The 19,880-nt window shown below is 47.4% G+C and overlaps 2 protein-coding genes and 1 long non-coding RNA gene across 4 annotated transcripts in view; 2 read left to right on the top strand and 1 right to left on the bottom strand.

Annotated features, from left to right (window-relative positions):
* TMEM120B (transmembrane protein 120B) overlaps window positions 1-2,135 on the top strand; it is a 44,911-nt gene extending 42,776 nt beyond the window's left edge. Inside the window, exons 11-12 of the mRNA XM_020970276.2 lie at window positions 14-82; window positions 452-2,135. Of these exons, the coding sequence (XP_020825935.1) occupies window positions 14-82; window positions 452-562 (180 nt within the window). The 3' untranslated portion in view covers window positions 563-2,135. The remainder of the gene's footprint in view (window positions 1-13; window positions 83-451) is intronic.
* A 615-nt stretch (window positions 2,136-2,750) lies between these two features.
* Window positions 2,751-19,880, bottom strand: part of RHOF (ras homolog family member F, filopodia associated) — a 34,504-nt gene continuing 17,374 nt past the window's right edge. For both annotated transcript variants that reach the window (XM_020970149.2, XM_078154282.1), the window contains 3 exons: window positions 6,427-6,536; window positions 4,874-5,008; window positions 2,751-3,828 (listed from right to left, as the gene is read on the bottom strand). In XM_020970149.2, coding sequence (XP_020825808.2) covers window positions 3,664-3,828; window positions 4,874-5,008; window positions 6,427-6,536 — 410 coding nt within the window. In that variant the 3' untranslated portion in view covers window positions 2,751-3,663. The remainder of the gene's footprint in view (window positions 3,829-4,873; window positions 5,009-6,426; window positions 6,537-19,880) is intronic.
* Window positions 8,504-19,243, top strand: LOC144457124 (uncharacterized). Its single transcript, XR_013486474.1, has 3 exons — window positions 8,504-10,101; window positions 11,780-11,912; window positions 18,616-19,243. It is a non-coding gene; the product is annotated as an uncharacterized LOC144457124 (long non-coding RNA).

Genomic DNA, 19,880 nt, shown 5'->3' with positions numbered 1-19,880 from the left:
TCTTTCTCTCCAGTTCTGGCAACTTTATAACGCCATTACGCTGTTTGAGCTCTCCACTCATGAAGAATGCAAAGAATGGCAGGTATGGGGGGCTGGTGGGGGTAGGGGTGGAAACCCAGGTGCCCTCTGCCCTCCCTTCCCTGCCATTGCTCTGGGGCTTGCCTTCCCGAGATTTCCTTGTCGGTGGGAGAGGCGCAAGATGCAGGACCACTCCTGCAGACAGTTTGAACTTGGGAAGCAGGTGCCCATGGGCGAGGAGGTGTCCGCCCTCCTGTCCACTTTACTTTTACCCTCACAGCTAGGGAGCAGTGGTATGGACTGATGGGGGGGGCAGTGAGAAGAGGCATTCAGCCCTGCGTGAGCAGACCCACCCCAGTGAGAAACTTGGCACTAAGCCCTCGCCTTTCTTCTGGACCTGGACCCTCTCTCCCTCTTTGTCTACCCCTTCCAGGTCTTCGTCTTGGCCATCACGTTTCTCATCCTCTTCCTGGGCAACTTCCTGACCACACTCAAAGTTGTGCATGCCAAACTCCAGAAGAATAGAGGCAAGATGAAGTTATGAGCAGCGATGCCTTCCCTGCCCTGGCGTCCTGGACTCTGACCCAGCTAGGGGAATACTGGGGGGGCCCTTGTTGTCTTGGGCACCATTTCCCAGATGGCTTCTCTCTGGTCTCTCTGGGGCGCTGGGAGCAGACCCTGGGACCTCCGTCACACCTAGCTGGAGACTTAGAAGAATGTGAACCCTTCCATTCAGTATTACCCCAGGCCTGTGCCCCCCCCCAATCTAGACACCTGCTTCCCTGTTTGTGTCTATTTAAGACTGGGCCTTCCCCTCTCTTGCCCTTGTAGCTGCCAGCCAACACGGTCCCTTTCTAGGGGTGCTCTCCCCACCTCGAGCTGTACAGGAGCAGGGAGAGCAAGCATGTTTCAGCATCTCCCCGTGTTTCAGATTTCTGTTTGGAGGTGAACTTTGGGCTCTGCCCTGCTGTTCTGGCACAAGATGGGAACGGGCAGTGAATCCTTCAGTGTCCTGTGGGCCTTTCCCCCCTCCCTGGGAATGCTGCTACTCCGCCAGGATCCTCCCCTCTTCCCTCCTGCCTACCCCAATGTGGGTCATTCACTAAGGTCCTAGAGAACCACGTCATCTCCTCCTCGTCATCATCATCTTGGGTGGCAGCCTGCCTCCGGGAGCCAAGCCCTTGGTGACTTCTCACTCCCCTGCCTTTCCTTGGGACTTCCTTCCCCTCTCCTTATACCTCCCGACATGTCAGAGAGAGAGAGGGGATGAGTGTTTACAAGACAGACTCCGGTGCACGTGTGGTTCTGCTGCTGGGGTCCGCTGGGTATAATGGAAAGAATATTGGATTTGGAGACGAAAGGCCTGTGTTCCAGTCCTGGCAGTCATTTACAGTTGGCTATCCAGTTCCTCCTGTCTGGGCTTCTGTCTCCTACTCTTTAGACGGGGCCTAGAAAACGATCCTTGAAGCCCCGTCCAGCTATGATTCTAAAGCAGCCAACTCCCTAGGGCCTCTCCATGGGGCCTTGCATGCCCACCGAAGAGTGGGCGGCAATTCTCAGGCGACACCAGCAGAGGGTGCTGTGGGCCACTGGATGTGGATGGGTTTGACGGGTCGGATGGGGGGGTGGCTGAAACACAGCTTCCCAACTCTGGGTGCTCCTTCCTCAAGGTCAGTGTGGGCACACTCAGGGAAAACTGGGCCTGGACCAGAACTCTTCAGAACTCTCTTCCAGCCAGCCTTAAAGTCCTAGGAATGCATGCTACTGGGAGATGTCATTCAGAAGGTGAATTTGGGGGAGGGAGGAGAGAGCCAAGTAGAACTGGAATTTTAATCTGCTGTTTTAAGGGATCTGGCATCCGTGCTGACCCCTCCTGTGGGTAATTGAGAATTGATTCTGTGTGGGCCGTGGCCACCCCTTAAGTATCTCCCCCTTCCCCCAAGCACCGCCATCTTGGTGGGGTGAGGGTGGAGGGGGGCTATGACCAGCCAGCACCAGCCTGAATCTCCCCCCAGATTCTTTCTCCTCCCCCACCTTCCTAGTCTTCAGTCAACCGCCACTCCCTCCCAGATCCTGGGATGGTTTCAGTTTTTAATAAAAATTCTCATTTGTCTGAAGCCTGCTTTCTTTGAAAGGGTGGTGTGGATAGAGACAGTGACTGCTATTCAAGGCTGTGACACTGATGGGCAGCAGTTCTACCTGCCGGTGGGGGGGCGGGGGAGGGGTCTATAGACTCCGGCCCTGGGCCTGTTGACCTATTCCAGGGACCCTTTGATGGAGGAGGAGGGGTGCTCCTGGATCCTGGCTTCTGATCCTTCCTCCAGAACTCAGAACCTCCTTGTCCACCTTCACGCCCCAGAGCAGAAAGGACAGGAATGTCTCTGTGAATAATTCCCTCCCTGGGCCTCAGTTTGCCCATCTGTAAAATAAGCCAAGTGAGCCATAGCCCAAGAGGAGAGAATGTGAGACCCAACCACGTGTGAGTAGGAGGAAGGAAGGCAGGCATCTGAGGGCTGGTGGTTGCTGCCTGCAACTGTCTGATAGGCCCAGGGCTCTGGGTGCAGGAAGGAAGAGGGAGCAGGGCCTGTTATCTTGGCCACCCGGGGTTTGGGAAATGGGGAGGGGGTTGTTTGAGGCACAATAGAATGGGCTCCTCTGGCTATCTGCGTCCCAGATGTCAGTGGTCTTACCAGCCCATTGTCTTTTCCCAACCAAGTAACAGGGCCATCATATCTTTTGTACCAGTGGTGGTTTTTAATGTGAAACTGAATGTGGCCAAGACGGTGTGAGAAAGGGGTTTTGGGAATTCCAGAGTCTCTGTTAGGCTCGCCTCTGACAGCAGGCATCCTGTACGTCAGCTGGGTGACTAACAGATTCGGTGAGATGGGCTTTCAGAGGTCAGCTAGTCCAACCTGTACACGAACAGCAAGATCTTGGTGAAAGTCCATCTCGACAGCTGTCCATCCTGTCAGTGACGGGCGTCAGCCTCTCCAAGTGGCTCATCCTTCGAGTGACAGTCTGGCTTCCCTTGCACATTCTCCCTGGGTCAGCCCTGTGCTTAGCCCAGAGGGCTTGGCTGACCTCCCCCTCCCCCCCCACCTCCCTGGGATGAAGGGGAAAAACAGAGCTGCCTACGTGGCCCACTTAACAGGTGGGACGCGGACACTTGGACGTAAGCAACGGCTCCTTTCTCCCCAGGGCCTGATAGAATGGGAGCTCCTTGAGGGTAGGGTTTCATTATCTTTGTACCCTAACACCTAGCACAGAGCCTGGTACTAGGTGCTTATTAATAAGTGAATGTGGGTTGATGGCCCGAGCTGGGTAGCCTCCAAACCCCATTTTCAGCATGAGGGCCAAACCCAAGAGACTGGTTGGGAGTCACTGGCTTCAACCAGGCAGAAAGGAATCATTCAGGGCCGTGTGTTCCATGGGAGGCACTCTATGCCCTGCTCTGGGGATCTCGCAAATCTGCACTGACTCAGAGCTAGGAAAGGAGTCCCCTGGAGATGGGATCTAGGGTTCCTTCCCACAGCTGCACTGGCATCACCCTCCCCCCTCCCTCCCCAGCCACTAGCTCCATAGGAGACTGGGGAGACCAAGACGGCCGGCCCAGCCCGTCGGGGCTGTCCAGGACCTGGGATCCCATCATAGCAGCAAACAGATGTGCCGTTTCTTCTTTCGTTGGGCCTTCTTGAGGGCACTAAGGGCGACCTTGGTGGCCTCTCGGAACACGTCCTCCACGTTCTCACGGAACTTGGCCGAACACTCCAGGTATAGGGCTGCCTTCATCTGTTGGCAGGCACTCTCACCCTGTGGGGGAAGCAGGGTCCAGTATTAATCACTAGAAGCCCAGGGACGTGGGGGAGTCACTTGGGCTAGGTAACCCTCGGCATGGGAGATTAGCATTGTCAGGAAGCCTCCCACCCCGCCTCCCCAGTGATCCTTCCAACCTCCTTCCTCAGCCTAGTGCAGTTTGGGTGGAATACACACAGCGGGTGATGGAAGAGATGGAAACAGTCTGTGGACTGGCCAGCTGCTCCCTCCTCATCAGCCCCAAATGCCCCCTGTCCTCTACATCCTGGGACTGGCCCTCACCAGTCTGTGTTGATGGAAAATAATGGCCTGTTTGTCGTTCGGCAGGTGCCGGTCCCATAAAGGAGCTCAGCTTCTGCTAGATGAATCTCTGATAGGCTGCAAGGAGGGGCAGCTGAGAGAGACAGAGACAGAGACAGAAGGGGGAGAGGAGGAAGAGCAGGCGGGGGAGAAGGGGGGAGAGGAAGGGAAGGGGAGGAGGAGCAGGGGGGAGAGGGAGGGGAGAGAGAGAGAGAGAGAAAGGGAAGGGGAGAGGGAGAGAGAGGGAGAGAGAAGGGGGGAGAGGAAGGGAAGGGGAGGAGGAGCAGGGGGGGAGAGGGAGGGAGAGAGAAGGGGGGAGAGGAAGGGAAGGGGAGGAGGAGCAGGAGGGGGACAGAGAGAGAGAAAGAGGGAGAGAGAGAGAAAGGGGAGAGGAAGGGAAGGAGAGGAGAAGCAGGAGGGGGAGAGGGGGAGAGAGAGAGAAAGAGGGAGAGAGAAGGGGGGAGAGGAAGGGAAGGGGAGGAGGAGCAGGAGGGGGAGAGAGAGGGAAAGGGGGAGAGAGAGAGAGAGATGGGGATTTTAAAATATCAGTAGCACTTAAAAGTGGGAGCGACAACAGGATTCCTCCAACCACCCCCAAAGCACTGAAGCAGACCCTGCCGTGATTCTTCAGAGGAGCCCCAGCTCATGCAAGGGCAAGGTCTCTAGAGAACCACCTCCCACAGTGATCAGGAAGGGACCTGTAACGTGCTGTGGAGCAGAGATGTCTCTAGCCCCGACTGACCTGGGCATAGGTGATAGGTTCTAGCTCAGCAGCTCGTAGCTTTCGCAACTGCTCCTTGTCCTTTCTCAAGTCAGTCTTGCAGCCGATGAGAACCATGGGTGTCCCGTGGCAGAAGTGAGTGACCTCAGGGTACCACTGTAGGGGGGTGGAGTAGATAGCATAGGTAGCATCAAATCTACGGGTACAAGGGAGTGAGCGGCATCATAGCAAGTGCCCAGAAGAGTGGATACCGTGGGATCGCAAAAAGATCTTGAGCCAGAAGGGACCAGCCCCTCGTTCTACAGATGAAGAAGCCGAGACCCCAAAGATGGGGTGGGAATTGTCCAAGGTCATCCAAGTAGCACAAATTCAGAGCGGGAAGCGACCTTTCGAGATTGTCTAGGCCACCCTCCCCAATTTTACAGATAAGGAAACTGAGGCCTGTGGAGAAAAAGGGATTTGCCCCAAAAGTTACAAGGCAGTAAGAATTTGAATCCAGGCCCTTTGATTTCAGAGCCAGTCCTCTTTCCATAATATCCGTCCAAATCTGTGATATCGGGTAAAGGTCGGTGGATTTGACCCACCTCTGTTAGCTACTTAACAGACCTTAACTGAGCCATTTCTCTCTAGGCCTCAGTTTACTCATCTGTAAGATGACCTCTAAGGGCCTATCCAGCTCTAAATAATAATAATGATTAATAAAAGGACCAGACCTGTAATTTCATTGGCACATGAAATTGAAATGAAAATTGGCATATTCCCAGATGAGGAAACTCTTTTTACCAATGCACATTGTCATCTCCTGTGCAACTTGTGGCATTAGAGTGTTGCTAATGAGGTAGGTGCTATTACTGTCCCCATTTTATAGATGAGGAAACTGAGTCTGAAAGAGGGGAAGTGACTTAACCAGGGTTACACAGTATTATTAGAGGAAGGCTTGGAAGCCAGCTCCGAGTCCCGAGGCTCTATATCTACCCTACCTCTCAGATAATAACAACAATCATATTTATACATTGCTTTAAGGTTTGTAAAGCATTTTGCATGCATTATTTTACTCTCGCACTAACTGTGTAAGTGTGATTATCCCCATCTTATGGATGGAGAAACCGCATCTGAGAGATGTGAAGCGGCGTGTTCCATGTGTCTGGCTCCTGGTACCATCACTCAGTATCTTCATGGTCTCGGCCAATCTATTAATCTCTCTCAAACCCGGTTACCTCATCTGAAAAATGAGGATGATGACCCTTGCCCTACTCACATCTTAGGGTTGTTACAGACTTTGCAACCCTGAGAGTGCTGTTGGAAGGAAGGAAGTTGTGATTCCCATGATCTCTGAGCAATCATAGGGTGGCTATGTGCTGGGCTCAGCCTGGCTCTAGGTAGGGGCTGTGGGAAGAATCCCTGCCCATGCAGATATTCTGGATTTTAGCCATATTTCTTAATCCCAGAGGCCACCTGCTACCTTCTTTCCAGCAGGAACTTTCCATGGTGCTGACCTTTTCCCATGAACCCACCCAGTGACCTGGAGAGGATCAAGATGGCTGACCAGGGTTCAGAACTCTCAGAGCCCTCACCTTAATGAGCACATTGTCATAGCTAGTGGGATTCATGACGTCATAGCAAATGAGGACAAGGTGAGTGTTCTGGTACGACAGGGGACGAAGGCGGTCGTAGTCTTCCTGACCTGAGAAAGTTAGAGATAAAGAGGGATCAATGCCATCTAGGCCTACTTGACCAAGAATTTCCTTTGTAACATTGCTGTTCAGTCATTTCAATCGTGTTCAACTCTTCATGACCCCATTTGGGTTTTTTGGCAAGGAACTCTGGAGCGGTTTGCCATTTCCTTCTCCAGCTCATTTCACAGATGAGGAAACTGAGGCAAACAGGGTTAAGTGACTTCCCCAGGGCACACAGCTAGTAAGCGTCAAATTGGATTTGAACTTGGGTCTTCTTGACTCTAGACCCCACGCTCTATCCACTGTACCACCTAGCTGCCCCTTATAATATACCCAAGAAATTTTTGACTAATTGGTTAGCCAGTGTCTCCTTGAGGACCTCCAGTAGTGGGAAACCCATTGCTTCCTAAGGGCAACCCAATCTCCTTTTGAGTGGCTCAGGTAATTGGGAAGGTTTTCCTTAGCCTGGATATGGCTCTTTGCAACTTTCACCCCTTCCTCTTCTGGCCACTGGGGCCAGGTAATAATGATGATAATAGTAACAACAACCTACCATTTGTGTTATGTGTGTGGATTGCCAGGTGTGTGAAGGGAAGTGACGGCCAACAGGGCTGGAGAGATAGGCTGGTGCCAGATTGTGCAGGGCTTTAAAAGCGAAGCAGAGGAGTCTGTATTTTATCTTAGAGGCAACAGGGAGCCATAGGAGGTCACAGAGGAAGGGCAGGACCCAGTCAGATTTTTGTTTTAGGAAGTTCACTTTGGCAGCAGTGTGGAGTTTGGATTGGAATGGAGAGAGAATGGAGGAGGTCAGACCAATGAGGAGTCTAGGAGAGAGGCCTGAACTGAGGTGGCAGCTGTCTGAGGGGAGGGAAGGGCTCAAACGCTAAAGATGTGGTGGAGGTAGAATGGGGATTGAGGGAGAGTGAAGTGTCCAGGAGATGGCTGAGGTTATAAACCCTGGAAGAACAGTGGTGCCTTCTACAGAAAGAGGGAAGTTTGGAATAGGAGAGGGTACGGGGCATGCTGGGTTATGGACATGCTGAGTTTGAAATGTCTATAGTACAGCCAGTTTGAGATGTCTATCATACACTTTTTTTTTTGATGAGGCAATCAGGGTTAAGTGACTTGCATAGGGTCACACAGCTAGGAAGCGTCAAGTTTCTGAGGCTGTATTTGAACTCAGGTCCTCCTGAATCCGAGGCTAGTGCTCTATCCACTGCACCACCTAGCCACCCCCAGTTTGAGATGTCTAATAGGTAACTGGAGATGTGGGGCTACAGTTCAAGGGGAGAGTGGTGGTGGTGAGAGTCAGCTACTTAGAAATGACAGTTAAACTCCCATGGGAACTAATTGGGAGGAGGGAGAGGGAGAAAGGAGGAGAAGGAGAGGGAGAAAGGAGGAGAAAGAGAGAGAGATGAGGGAAGGAGGATGAGAGAGAGAGGGAGAAGTGGGGGGAGAAAGAGGCAGAGAAAGACAGCGACAGAGACAGAAAGAGAAAGAAAGCAGAGAGAAGAAAAAAGGAGAGAAGAGGGGAGGAGAGAAAGGAGAGAGGGAGAGGGGAAAGGTAAGAAAGGAGGGAGGGGACATGGGGAGAAGAAAAAGAGAAGAATGTTTAGGACAGAACTCTGGAGGAATACAACAGTTGGGAGCATGATATGAATGATGAACCCGCAAAGGAGCCAGAGAAAGAGCTGGGTAAGGCAGGAAACAGCTGGTTGACAACAGGGGATAGAGCATGAGATTTGGAGTTGGAAAGACCTGAGGTTCAAATCCCACCTCTGACACTTACAAGTGATGGGACCATAAGCAAGTCAGTTAACCCCTATCTGCCTCAGTTTCCTCATCTGTAAAATGGGGATACTCTTAGCACTTACCTCACAGGGTTGTTGATAGGGTCACACAAGATAATTTTTGTAAAGCACTTTGCAAACCTTAAAGAGCTATACAAATTCTAGATGTTGTTGTTGTTACTAGAAGCAGAAGAGAGCAGTGTCCTGAAAACCCAGAAGAGGACAGACAACCCAGAAGGAGAGGGCGATTAGTCAACTGTGTTATCTGCAGCAGAAAACTCAAGGATAAGAAAACCCATCAAAGGATCACGGGCAACTTTGGAGAGAGCAACTTCAGTTGAGAGATGAGGTTGGAATCCAGTTTGCAAAAGATTGAGGGAAGAGTGCAAAGAAAGGAAGAAGAAGCAGCAAGTGTAAACAGGTTTTTTTTTTCCCACCAGGAATTTGGCTGAGAAAAAGGAACAGAAAGAGGAGAGCAACTTGAGGGGGTGGCAGAGTCCCATAAAGGCTTTTTTTTTTTTAATTTAAAGGATGGGAGATGCGTATGTGTAAAGTAGTAGGAAAGGGACCAGGAGATAGCTCTCCTTCCTTCGCTCTCCCTACTGACCTCCCTGGCTTCCTGTAAGTCCCAGCTAAAATCCCACCTCCTACAGGAAGCCTTCTCCAGCCTCTCTTAATTCCAGTGTCTTCCCTCTGTTAATGATTTCCTCTTTATCCTGTATGTAGCTTATTTGTATATATTCGTTTGCATGTTGGCTCCCCCGTTAGATTGTAAGCTCCTTGAGTGCAGGGACTGTCTTTTGCCTCTTTTTGTATCCCCAGCACATAGCACAGTTCCTGGCACATAGTAGGTGCTTAATAAATGTTTATCAATTGACTGAGGTTGAAGACTATTGAGAGAGAGGGAATAAATAAATAAGGTTAGAATCTGTTGGAGAAGATGGAAGGGGATGGGATCAAGGGCACATGTAGAGGGGTTGATCTTAGCAAGGAAGGCCACCTCTTTGTCAAAGACTGGAGTAAAGGGGGGAGCTGGGTGGCGCAGTGGATAGAGCACCGGCCCTGAAGTCAGGAGGACCTGAGTTCAAATCTGGCCTCAGACCAAACACTTGACACTTACTAGCTGTGTGACCTTGGGCAAGTCACTTAACCCCAATTGCCTTAAAAAAAAAAAACCAAAAAACTCCAAATATCCAAAGACAGGAGTAGAGAGGAAGAGGTGATGTCAAAGATTTTGAGATGGAAATTGGGAAAAGAGGAAAGAGAATAGCATTTATATGGTATCTACTACGTGCTGAGGACTGTGCTAAGCACTTTTTGTTTTTGTTTTTTTTTCAGGTGGGCAATGGGGGTTAAGTGAGTTGCCCAGGGTCACATAGCTAGTAAGTGTTATGTGTCTGAGGCTGCAGTCCTCCTGAATCCAGGGCCAGTGTTCTATCCACTGCGCCACCTAGCTGCCCCTGCTAAGCACTTTTTACAAATATTACTATCTCATTTGGTCCTTACAAGAAGTCTGCAAAGTAGAATGCTTTTATCAGCTGCATTTTACAGTTGAAGAAACTGAGGCAGACAGAGGTTAAATGACTTGCACAGGGTCACACAGCTAGTAAGTGTCTGAGGCTGAATTTGAACTCAAGTCTTCCTGATTCCAGGCCACTACACTACGCGCTGCCTGCACTTCTTACCAAAGAGGCAAGATCTTCAGCTGAAGGGTGGGGAAGGACATGTGTGGAAGAGCTGAGGAGGGAAGAGAAGGTCTGGAATAGCTCCTATGGGGAATCAGGTATGGAATCAATTACAGAGAAATAAAGGAACTTCCTTGCTGCAGTGAAGCTGGCTAACATAGGTTTGTAATGTACCCAGTTAATATGCAATATGTATATATCAGAACCTACAAGATGCATACAAGCTAATTACAGGGTAGTTTGGCAGCAGGATGGGGTACGGGGTGGGGAGAAAGAAGGAGAATCCAGAAAGGCACGTGGGAGCTTTGAAAGAAACAAAGGATCCCAGGAGGGAGGGCATTTCAGGCATAGGGACCAGCCTTGGCAAAGACACAGAGATGGGAGGTGCAATGACCCATGTTCTAAGTGACTGCGCTGCAGAGTGTGGCATGGGCAGTCTTGTTTAGTACAGCTGGAGGGGGAGTCTGGAGCTGGGTTGTTAAGGCTTTACATCTTACAGCGTGGCTGCTAGCCGTCTTGCCATGTGGATCACTGTTCTCTGCACTTGGTCCTTTTTGTCAATGTCCTTCCTGAATTGTGGCACCCGGTTACGTGGACAGCATTCTAGTTGTGGTCTGACTAGGGCAGAGGACCACGGAGCTATTATTTCCCCCGTTGTGGACACTCTGTCTCTCCTAATGCAACTTTATTTCTTTCTCATTTCTTTTCCCCTATTCTTTCCTCTATTCTTTCTTTCTTTTCCCCTTTCTCTCTCTTTCTTTCCCCGGTTCTTTCTCTTCATTCTTTTCCCTTTCTTTCTCGCTCTTTTCCTCCCCATTCTTTCTTTCATCTTTCTTTTTCCCTTTCTTTCTCTCTCTCTCTCTTTCTTTCTCCTGTTTTTTCTCTTTCTCCTTCTCTTCTTTCCCCCATTCTTTCTCTGTCTTTCTTTTCTCCATTCTTTTCCCTTTCTTTCTCCCTATTTTCCTCCCCCATTCTTTCTTTCATCTTTCTTTTTCCCTTTCTCTCTCTCTCTTTCTTTCTCCTGTTTTTTCTCTTTCTCCTTCTCTTCTTTCCCCCATTCTTTCTCTGTCTTTCTTTTCTCCATTCTTTTCCCTTTCTTTCTCCCTATTTTCCTCCCCCATTCTTTCTTTCATCTTTCTTTTTCCCTTTCTCTCTCTCTCTTTCTTTCTCCTGTTTTTTCTCTTTCTCCTTCTCTTCTTTCCCCCATTCTTTCTCTGTCTTTCTTTTCTCCATTCTTTTCCCTTTCTTTCTCCCTTTTTTCTCCCCCATTCTTTCTCTCTCCTTTCATCTTTCTTATTCCATTTCTTTCTCTCTCCCTCTTTCTTTCCCCTGTTCTTTTTCTTTCTCCTCTTCTTTCCCCCATTCTTTCTCTCCTTTCCTTCCCCATTCTTTCTCTCTCCTCTTCCTTTCCACTTTTCTTTTTCCCTTTATTTCATTCTCTCTTTTTCTCTCTTTCTTCCTTCTATTCACCCACCAAATGCACTTACTATATGCCAGCTACATAGTGGCTAGCTGGCTGCGGCCTTGGTGGGCACACGTGGAAAGCAATGAGATGAAGGGAGGAATGCTGGCCTCAGATGGGGAGAGGGTCTATCTTTGTCTCTGGCTCTGCCACTTCATTCTCAGTGTGCCCTTGACCAGGTCACTTCCCCTGTCTCGGCCTCAGTTTTCTCATCTGTAAAATGGAGGGAGGGGTCTAAATCTAGCACCCTGATTCACGTGTAGCTAACTGGCTAAGACTAGAATTGTCAGAGCTATTACCCTCTGCTTTGATAGAGACAGTTTCATCACTGGAAGAGCCTTGGATGGAGGATCCCAGGCCAGTCACTGGACATGCAAAGGCAGAGATGAGCCAGACCCCGCCCTCAAGGAGCTTATATTATACTTGAGGAACCTGACACGTACCCAGGTGAGTAAATACAAGACATAACATCAGAGCCGGGGAGGGAAAGGTAGGCTAACACCTAGGAGGAATCGGAGAAGGCAGCTGGGAAGAGGTGACCATTGAAGGGTGAGCAGGGAGAACATCTAGAACCAGGACACAGCAAAGGACCAGAGGTAGGAGATGTAATGTCATAAGTGGGCTGGGCTGGCCACAGGTAAGTGAGAGGAAGTGCCTGGCAGTACGTTTGATTTGTTTTTTGGGGGGTTTTTTGGTGTTTTTTGTGGTGTTTTTTTTTAGGCAATTGGGGTTAAGTGATTTGCCAAGGTCACACAGCTAGTAAGTGTCAAGTGTTTGGTCTGAGGCCGGATTTGAGCTCAAGTCCTCCTGACTTCTGGGCTGGTGCTCTCTCCACCGCACCACCTAGCTGCCCCCTGGCAGTACATTTGAAAAGATGGATGGGAGGCAGATCACGAAGGACTTTAAATGCCAAACATAGGAGTTTGTGTCTATATCCTAGAGGTACTAGGGAGCCACAAAAGCTTCTAGAGGAGGGTAGTAGCAGGAGCAGGCTTGGACTTTAGGAATATCAATCAGTCAGCTATGAAGAGGGAAAACCTGGAGGCAGGGAGACCATCTGGGGACGGTGGCAATAGCCTAGGAGAGAGGTGGTAGAATCAGCCAAGATGGCGGATGGGTAAATAAAGAGAAAGCAAAGTTGGGAGAGATTACAGATTTAGAAGGGACTCCCCCCTACACTTTTCATCTTCCTTTTGTGTTTTGTCTTCTTCTATTAGGGCAGCTATGTGTTTTTTTTTATTTTTTTTAATATAAATTTATTTATTTTTAGTTTTCAACATTCACTTCCACAAGTTTTTGAGTTCCAAATTTTTGCCCCATCTCACCCCTTCCCCCACCCCAAGATGGCATGCATTCTGAATATCCCTTCCCCTAGTCTGTCCTCTCTTCTATCTCTCCCCCCTTCTCTTATCCCCTTCCCCTTCTATGTTCCTGTAGGGCAAGATAGACTTCTATACCCCATCTCCTGTATTTCTTATTTCCCAGTACCATGTGAAAACATTTTTTTAAACATATGTTTTTAAAACTTTAGGTTTCAAATTTTCTCTCTTCTCCCTCCCCACCCACCCTCATTGAAAAGGCAGACAACTCAATATAGGTTATACATGTGCAGTTATGCAAAACACTTCCATAGTAGACATGTTGTGAAAAACTAACTCTATTTCCCTTAATCCTATCCCACCCACCCACCCATTTATTCTATTCTTTCTTTTGACCCTGTTCCTCCTCAGAAGTATTTGCTTCTGATTACCCCCTTTCTCAATCTGCCCTCCTCTCTATCATCCCCCTGCTCTCTTTTCCCCTTCTCCCCCTATCTTCCTGTAGGGTAAGATAGATTTCCATACCCAATTGAATGTGAATGTTATTGCCTCCTTAAGCCAAATCCTATGAGAATAAGATTCACTCATTCCCTCTCACCTTCCCCTGCTATTAGGGTAGCTATGTGAACCTAAGTATAGTACTTGTTTATCCCCAATCGAATTTCATTTAATTAGAATTGGCCCAAAATTCATTCTAGTCTGTCAAAGTCCTTTTGAACTCTGACTTTGTCATCCAGTGTTAGCTATCAGGCAGGTAGGTAGCTCAGTGGAGTCAGGAAAACCTGAATTCAAATCTAGCCTCAGACACTTACTGAGTGACCCTAGGTAAGTCACTTAACCCTGTTTGCCTCAGTTTACTCATCTCTAAAATGAGCTGGAGAAGGAAATGGCAAACCACTCAAGTCTCTTCACCAAGAAAACCCTAAATGGGGTCACAAAGAGTTGGACATGACTGAAAATGACTTAATAACAAATGTTAGCAATTGCTTTCAGCTTTGTGTCACCAGGAAATTTGATAAGAATGACTTGTTTATGCCTTTATCCAAGTAACTGATAGAAAAAAGTGAAGTAGGACTCAGCCAAGGACAGATCTCTGGGCCACTCCACTAGACACATTAAGTTGACATTGATCCCATTAATGACTACTCTTTTAGCCTAGTGAGTAATTAGATAAGCTCCAAAATTACCCAACTATCCTATAATTTAAGAATAGTAATTGCTAGCCTTCATACAGTGTCTACTGTGTGCCTGCTAGGGTAACTAGGGGCACAGTGTATAAAGCAGGCCCAGAGTCAGGAAGACTCATCGTCATGGGATCAAATCCAGACTCAGGCACTAGCTGTGTGACCCTGGTTAAGTCATCTGACCCTGTTTGCCTCAGTTTCCTCATCTGTCAAATGAGCTGGAGAAGGAAATAAAAAACCTCTCCAGTATCTTTGCCAAGAAAACCCCAAATGGGGTCACAGAGAGTTGGACACAACTGAAACAACTCGACAATAACGAATAACAACAAAATGTACCGGGCACTGTGCTGAGCACTTTAAAAATATTACCATCTCATTTGCTTCTCTCAACATCTACAAGGTAGCTTATGATTATCCACATTTTACGGATAAGGAAACTGAGGCAAACAGGGCAAAGTGACTTGTCCAGGGTCACACAGCTAGTCAGTGCCTGAGGCTGGATTTGAACTCAGGTTTTCCTGACTCGAGAGCCAGAGCTGTTTCTGCCATGCCATCTAGCCGTTGCTAGTTCATATCTCCCCGTCTTGTCTACAAGGCACGATGACAGACTTCGTGAACTGTTTTGCTGAAACCTAGGTAAACCATTATCAACAATAGCTGACTGGTCTGTCAGTGTTGTAGCACTGTGAAAAAAAAAATGAGGTCAGTTTGGCACGACTTGCTCACTATGAAGCCATACCAACTGTCTCAACCACTTCCTTTGTTTCAGATGGTCATAAACCATCCCTTTGACAGCATGTTCTAGGGTTTTACCAGGACTCAAAGACAAGCTCCTCAGCCTATAGTCTGTAATAGTCATAAGCGGCATTTATGCAGGGTGTCCCAAAAGTCTTAGTGCAACATTATGCTTTATTAGCTTAAACAGACTTTTGGGGGCACCCTGTTTAATGCTTTAAGCATCAGTTGGCCACTGTGGTTATTATTATACCCATTATATGGATGAGGAAACTGAGGCTAAAAGAGCTTGACAGCCCAAAGTCACACAGCTAATAAATGTTAGAATTTGGATTTGAATCTAGGCCTCTTCTGACTCCAAGTCCAGGATTCTCTTTACTGTACCACTGACCTCTCTTTCTTCTCTCTCTCTCTCTCTCCTCTCTCTCTCTCTCTCTTCCCTCTCTCTTCTCTCTCTCCCTCTCTTCTCTCTCTCTCTCTCTCTCTCTCTCTCTCTTCTCTTCTCTCTCTCTCTCTCTCTCTCTCCTCTCTCTCTCCTCTCTCTCTCTCCTCTCTCTCTCTCTCTCTCTCTCTCTCTCTCTCTCTCTCTCTCTCTCTCTCTCTCTCTCTCCTGTCTCTCTCTCTCTCTTTCTGTCTCTACATTTGACTATTTTCCATCCTGTAACACTTCTCTCCTTTATAATGACCTTTTTGAAGACCAAAAGTCCATATATAGTGCTTAATATATGCTTTACAATTATTATCTAATTTGATCCTCACAACAACCCTGAAAGGTAGATACTATTATTATCCCCATTTTACAGATAAGGAAACAAAGCCAAATGGTGGTTAAGACTAGGCCAAGGTCACCCAGCTAGCAAGCATCTGAGGCCAGATTTGAACTCAGGTCTTCTTGACTCAGTGCTCTCCCTACCGTGCCACCTAATACCATGGGTTGGGATTCATCTGGGCCTGGTAGCTTGAATTCCTTGAGGACAGCACAGTACTCCCCTAAAATCTCCATGCCTCTTTTGGTTTTCAACTCCCTGTTAACCATTTTTGTTCTATCTTCCCTTATCTGAAATATTATTTTGGCAGAGATCACAAAATGAAAAGTGGAATTGAGTAGTTCATCCTTTTCTCCATCAATTGTGATTTCATCCTGTAAAGTCCAGGAAGAGATCTGTTCAGTGAGTGATCTACTTAGCACAGGAATTGGTACTTAGCAAGTTCTTAATATGTATGTGTATGTATGTGTGTGTGTGTGTATATATAATATATAAATATAAATACATATAATGCTACATCATTTTTTAGCCTGTTTTGTTCTTTTGGATAAGGTACGCCCTTCCTTAACCGTACTGTAGTCGTGACTTCCATCCTGCTCCCATCCGGCCTCCTTGTATTAAGATATCTTACTTGCTTTGTTCATTGGTATCTAGATTTGCATATAGATATCTGAGGTCACGAATTCGCTCACTACCTCTCTTTTTGGAAACTGTCCCCCGTGCATCATTGGTCCTCTCTGCTGTTATATTCTGCTGCCTGCATTGTCCTGCTCCTCTCTGTGGTTTTTGCTTCGGCAGCCATATGTAGGTAATTCTCTCCCTCCTGCCCCTTTCAGTTCAATTCAACAAACATCGTTTAATTCAGCTTTTCCATTTAAACTCCTTTTGATTGGAATTTCAAGGCCCTAAGCAAATATAGTCTTTCCAGTGCTCATGAGGTATACTCTATGCCTGGGCATGAGTAGCAAGCACATCAGTCCTATTTTTAAAGCCATGGAGCAAAAAAAACCTAAGTCTGATTCTCAAATACCACTTTTTCTTTTCTTCCTCCCCTCCCTCCTTCTCTGTCCTATATATCTCAAGACCATTTTCCTTACAAACGTTTGACTATGGGAACCAACTATACTTTCAGTGAACTCAGTGAATAAGCATTTTTAAAGCAGTTACTGCGTGCCAGGTTCTAAGCTGAGCACTAGAAAGACAAAGAAGAGCAAAAAGTGGCTTTGTAATACGCTCTCCCCAAATAGAGCATACATCTCCAGATCTGGGTGGCTTATCCCCATCTTAGGAGATGCTGCTTTAGTAACTGACAGCTCGCATCCCAAATTCCCCTTTCTTTTTATATCCCCAAGTGTTCAGCACAGTGCCTGGCACATAGTAGGTGTTTTGAAAATGTTTATTCACAGGGCAGCCAGGCGGTACAGTGGATAGAACTGTGGCCTTGGAGTCAGGAGGACCTGAGTTCAAATCCAACTTCAGACACTTGACACTTACTAGTTGTGTGACCTAGGGAAGTCACTTAATCTCGATTGCCTCACCAAAAAGCAAAAAAGAAAAAAATGTTTATTCACTATTGTTGCCTGATTTCTGCTCCTCCATTTTTGGGGGTGAGGGGAAATCTAGGCCTGTGACTTTCTCAATGTAGAGAACTCCTGGTGTGAGAAACACTCTCTAGCATTTCAGACCTCCAATGGTTCTGCAAGTGACAGTCTTAGAGTTACCTAGACTACTTAGAGGTTAAGTGACTTGCTCAGGGTCACACAGCCGACATGAATCAGAGGTGGGATTTGAACCCAGATCTCCTTGCTTCAAGGTCAGCCCTCTCTTCACTGTGCCATGCTGCTTCTCTCACCTTTCAATTCTGAAGCCCCTACCTTTAACTCAAAGAAGAGATAAAAATATCAATTTGTTTCCTGCCCAGGACATCATCCTTCCTACCAATATATCTTTGGTTCCTTCAGGAAGTGTCAATTGGCCCCATCTGAGTCACTCACTCCAAGGGGGCGGTGCACATCATTAGGTCTGATGGGTCTTGGCAAGCTTTCCATCACACCCAGCTACGAGCCCTGGAAAGACAGCTGATTTCTCCCTTGTCTGTGTCCAGTGGACAGACAGCCACCTCTGTATCTCTCGGCAAGGAGCCAGCAGTCACCCTCAGCAGCAATCCTTTCTCCCATCATTACCAACCCTTTCACTTTTTCTCCTGGGAGAGAAACCAACATGCTTGCTGTTTGCCTGTGGCTGTTACTTGGTACTGGCAGGAACATAAACATAGCGCACTGGTCACCTTGCCCTTCACACCTGCTGGAATTGAGTGCCTTAGGCCTCTGCTGTTCTTGTGGATACATCTGCTATTTCCTTCTCGGGAAGAAAGAAGTGACAGAGGAAGGGAAGAAGGAAGGAGGGAGAGGAGGAAGGACGGAAGGAAGAGAGGGAGGGAGGAAGAGAGGAAGGAAGGGAGCAATGGAGAGAGGAATGGAGGGAGGGGAGAGGAAGGAGGAAGGTAGGAATGGAGAGAGGAAGGGAAGGAGGGAGAGAGAGAGAGGAAGGAAGAAAGGGAGGAAAGGAGGACGGAAGAAGGAGGAAGGAAGGAAAAAAGAGAGGAAGGGAGGGAAGGAAGGGAGGAAGGAAGAAAAGGAGGAAGGAGGAGGAAGGGAGGGAGAGGAGAGAGGAAGGAGGAAGGGAGAGGGAGAGAGGGGAGGAGGGATAAGGGAAGGAAAGAAGAGAAGGAAGGGAGGGAGGGGAGAGAGGAAAGAAGAAAGGGAAGGAGGAAGGGAGGAAGACCTCTACCGTGGCAAAATGCTGGTTGGTGGTTTCACTGGGTACCTGGTTACTCCTTCCTTCTCCTGAGATGCTAGCCAGTTCTTCAACTTCCTTTGAACAGCAATTAGCAGGTTCCTGCCAACCCCTAATGCAGCCATGTTACACCTCACTGCTCTGCGTGGGAAGGTTTCAAGCAGAAATGATTGTCAGCACTTTACTGACTTTCGATCCTTTTCACCCTTACTTAGACACAATGCAAAGACAGGAACAAGCATTCATGAAGTGCCTACTATGTACAAGGCAGTGTGCTAAGGGCTTTGACCTCCTTGAATCCTCACAACAGTTCTGAGAAGGAGGTGCTATTCTTATGTTGATTTTACAGCTCAGGAAACTGAGGCCAAGAGAGAGGTTAAGAAACTTGCACAACCCAGTGAAAATGACCATGATCTTTCAGGGGAGGAGATGGATATTCAGTGTAATAGGGGACTTCCATACCTTCCTGATTAAAAAAACCAGAGCTCAACAGAAAATCTGATCTCCAAATACAAGACTCAAGAGAGACATAAAAAGGTAAACGGGACAGAAAGAAACAACATGTTATTAGTAAGGGCAAACTCCTTACATCACTACCAGGGAAGATGACACTTGTAACTCTTGAGAACTGGATTGTTATGACACCATGTTAAAGGGGTATACATAAAGGGGGGTGGGTATAAATTGACTTTGATGAAATCATGGGAAAAAAATCTAATCAAGTGGGTTAAATGGATCCAACTAAGTGAATTAATCTGATCTAAGAAAATGTACTGAGAGAAGAGGAAAGGAGGAGGCAGACAAGAGTAAATTATATCACAGGAAAAGGCACAAAATCCTATTACAGCAGAGGGAAATAAGGGAGGGAGATGAGCATTGTTTGAACCTTACTCTCATCAGATTTGGCTTAAGAAGGGAATAACATAATCAGTTAGGTACAGAAATCTAACATGCCCTATAGGCAGTAGGAGGGGAAAGAAAAGGGAAGGGGTTAATAGGAGGGAGGTGGGACTGAGGGAGGTGGTGGTCAAAAGCAAAACATGAGAAAGAAAAGCATAAACGGGAGGGGGGGGAAGAATAAAGAGAAAGACACAGATAGTTATCATAATGGTGAATGTGATATATGAATGTAATGGAATACTATTGTGCTGTAAGTAATGATGAACAGGCAGACTTCAGATAAACCTGGAAAGACTTGTATGGTCTGGTGCTGAGTGAAATGAGCAGAACCAAGAGAATGTTGTACACAGTAACAGCCACACTGAGTGATGACTGACTTTGATAGACTTGGCTCTTCTCAACAGTGAAAGGATCTAAGACATCTCCAAAAGCTTCATGATGGAAAATGCTATCCACATCCAAAGAAAGAACTATGGAGTTTGAATGCAGATGAAAGCATACTATTTGCTATTTTTTTTCTTCTGTTGTGTTTTGTTTCCTCTTTCTGGTGGTTCCTCCTATTAGTTCTAATTCTTACAACATCACTAATGTGAAAATATGTTTAATAAGAATGTATATGTATAGCCTATATTAGATTGCACGCCATCTTGGAGAGGGAGGTAGGGAGGGAGAAGGAGAAAAATTTAAAACTCAAAAGCTTATGGAAGTGATTGT

This window comes from Phascolarctos cinereus, unplaced genomic scaffold (assembly GCF_003287225.1).
Source record: "Phascolarctos cinereus isolate Bilbo 61053 unplaced genomic scaffold, phaCin_HiC Scaffold_4;HRSCAF=312, whole genome shotgun sequence".
Lineage (NCBI taxonomy): Eukaryota > Metazoa > Chordata > Mammalia > Diprotodontia > Phascolarctidae > Phascolarctos > Phascolarctos cinereus.
This window is presented reverse-complemented; position numbering and strand designations above follow the sequence as displayed.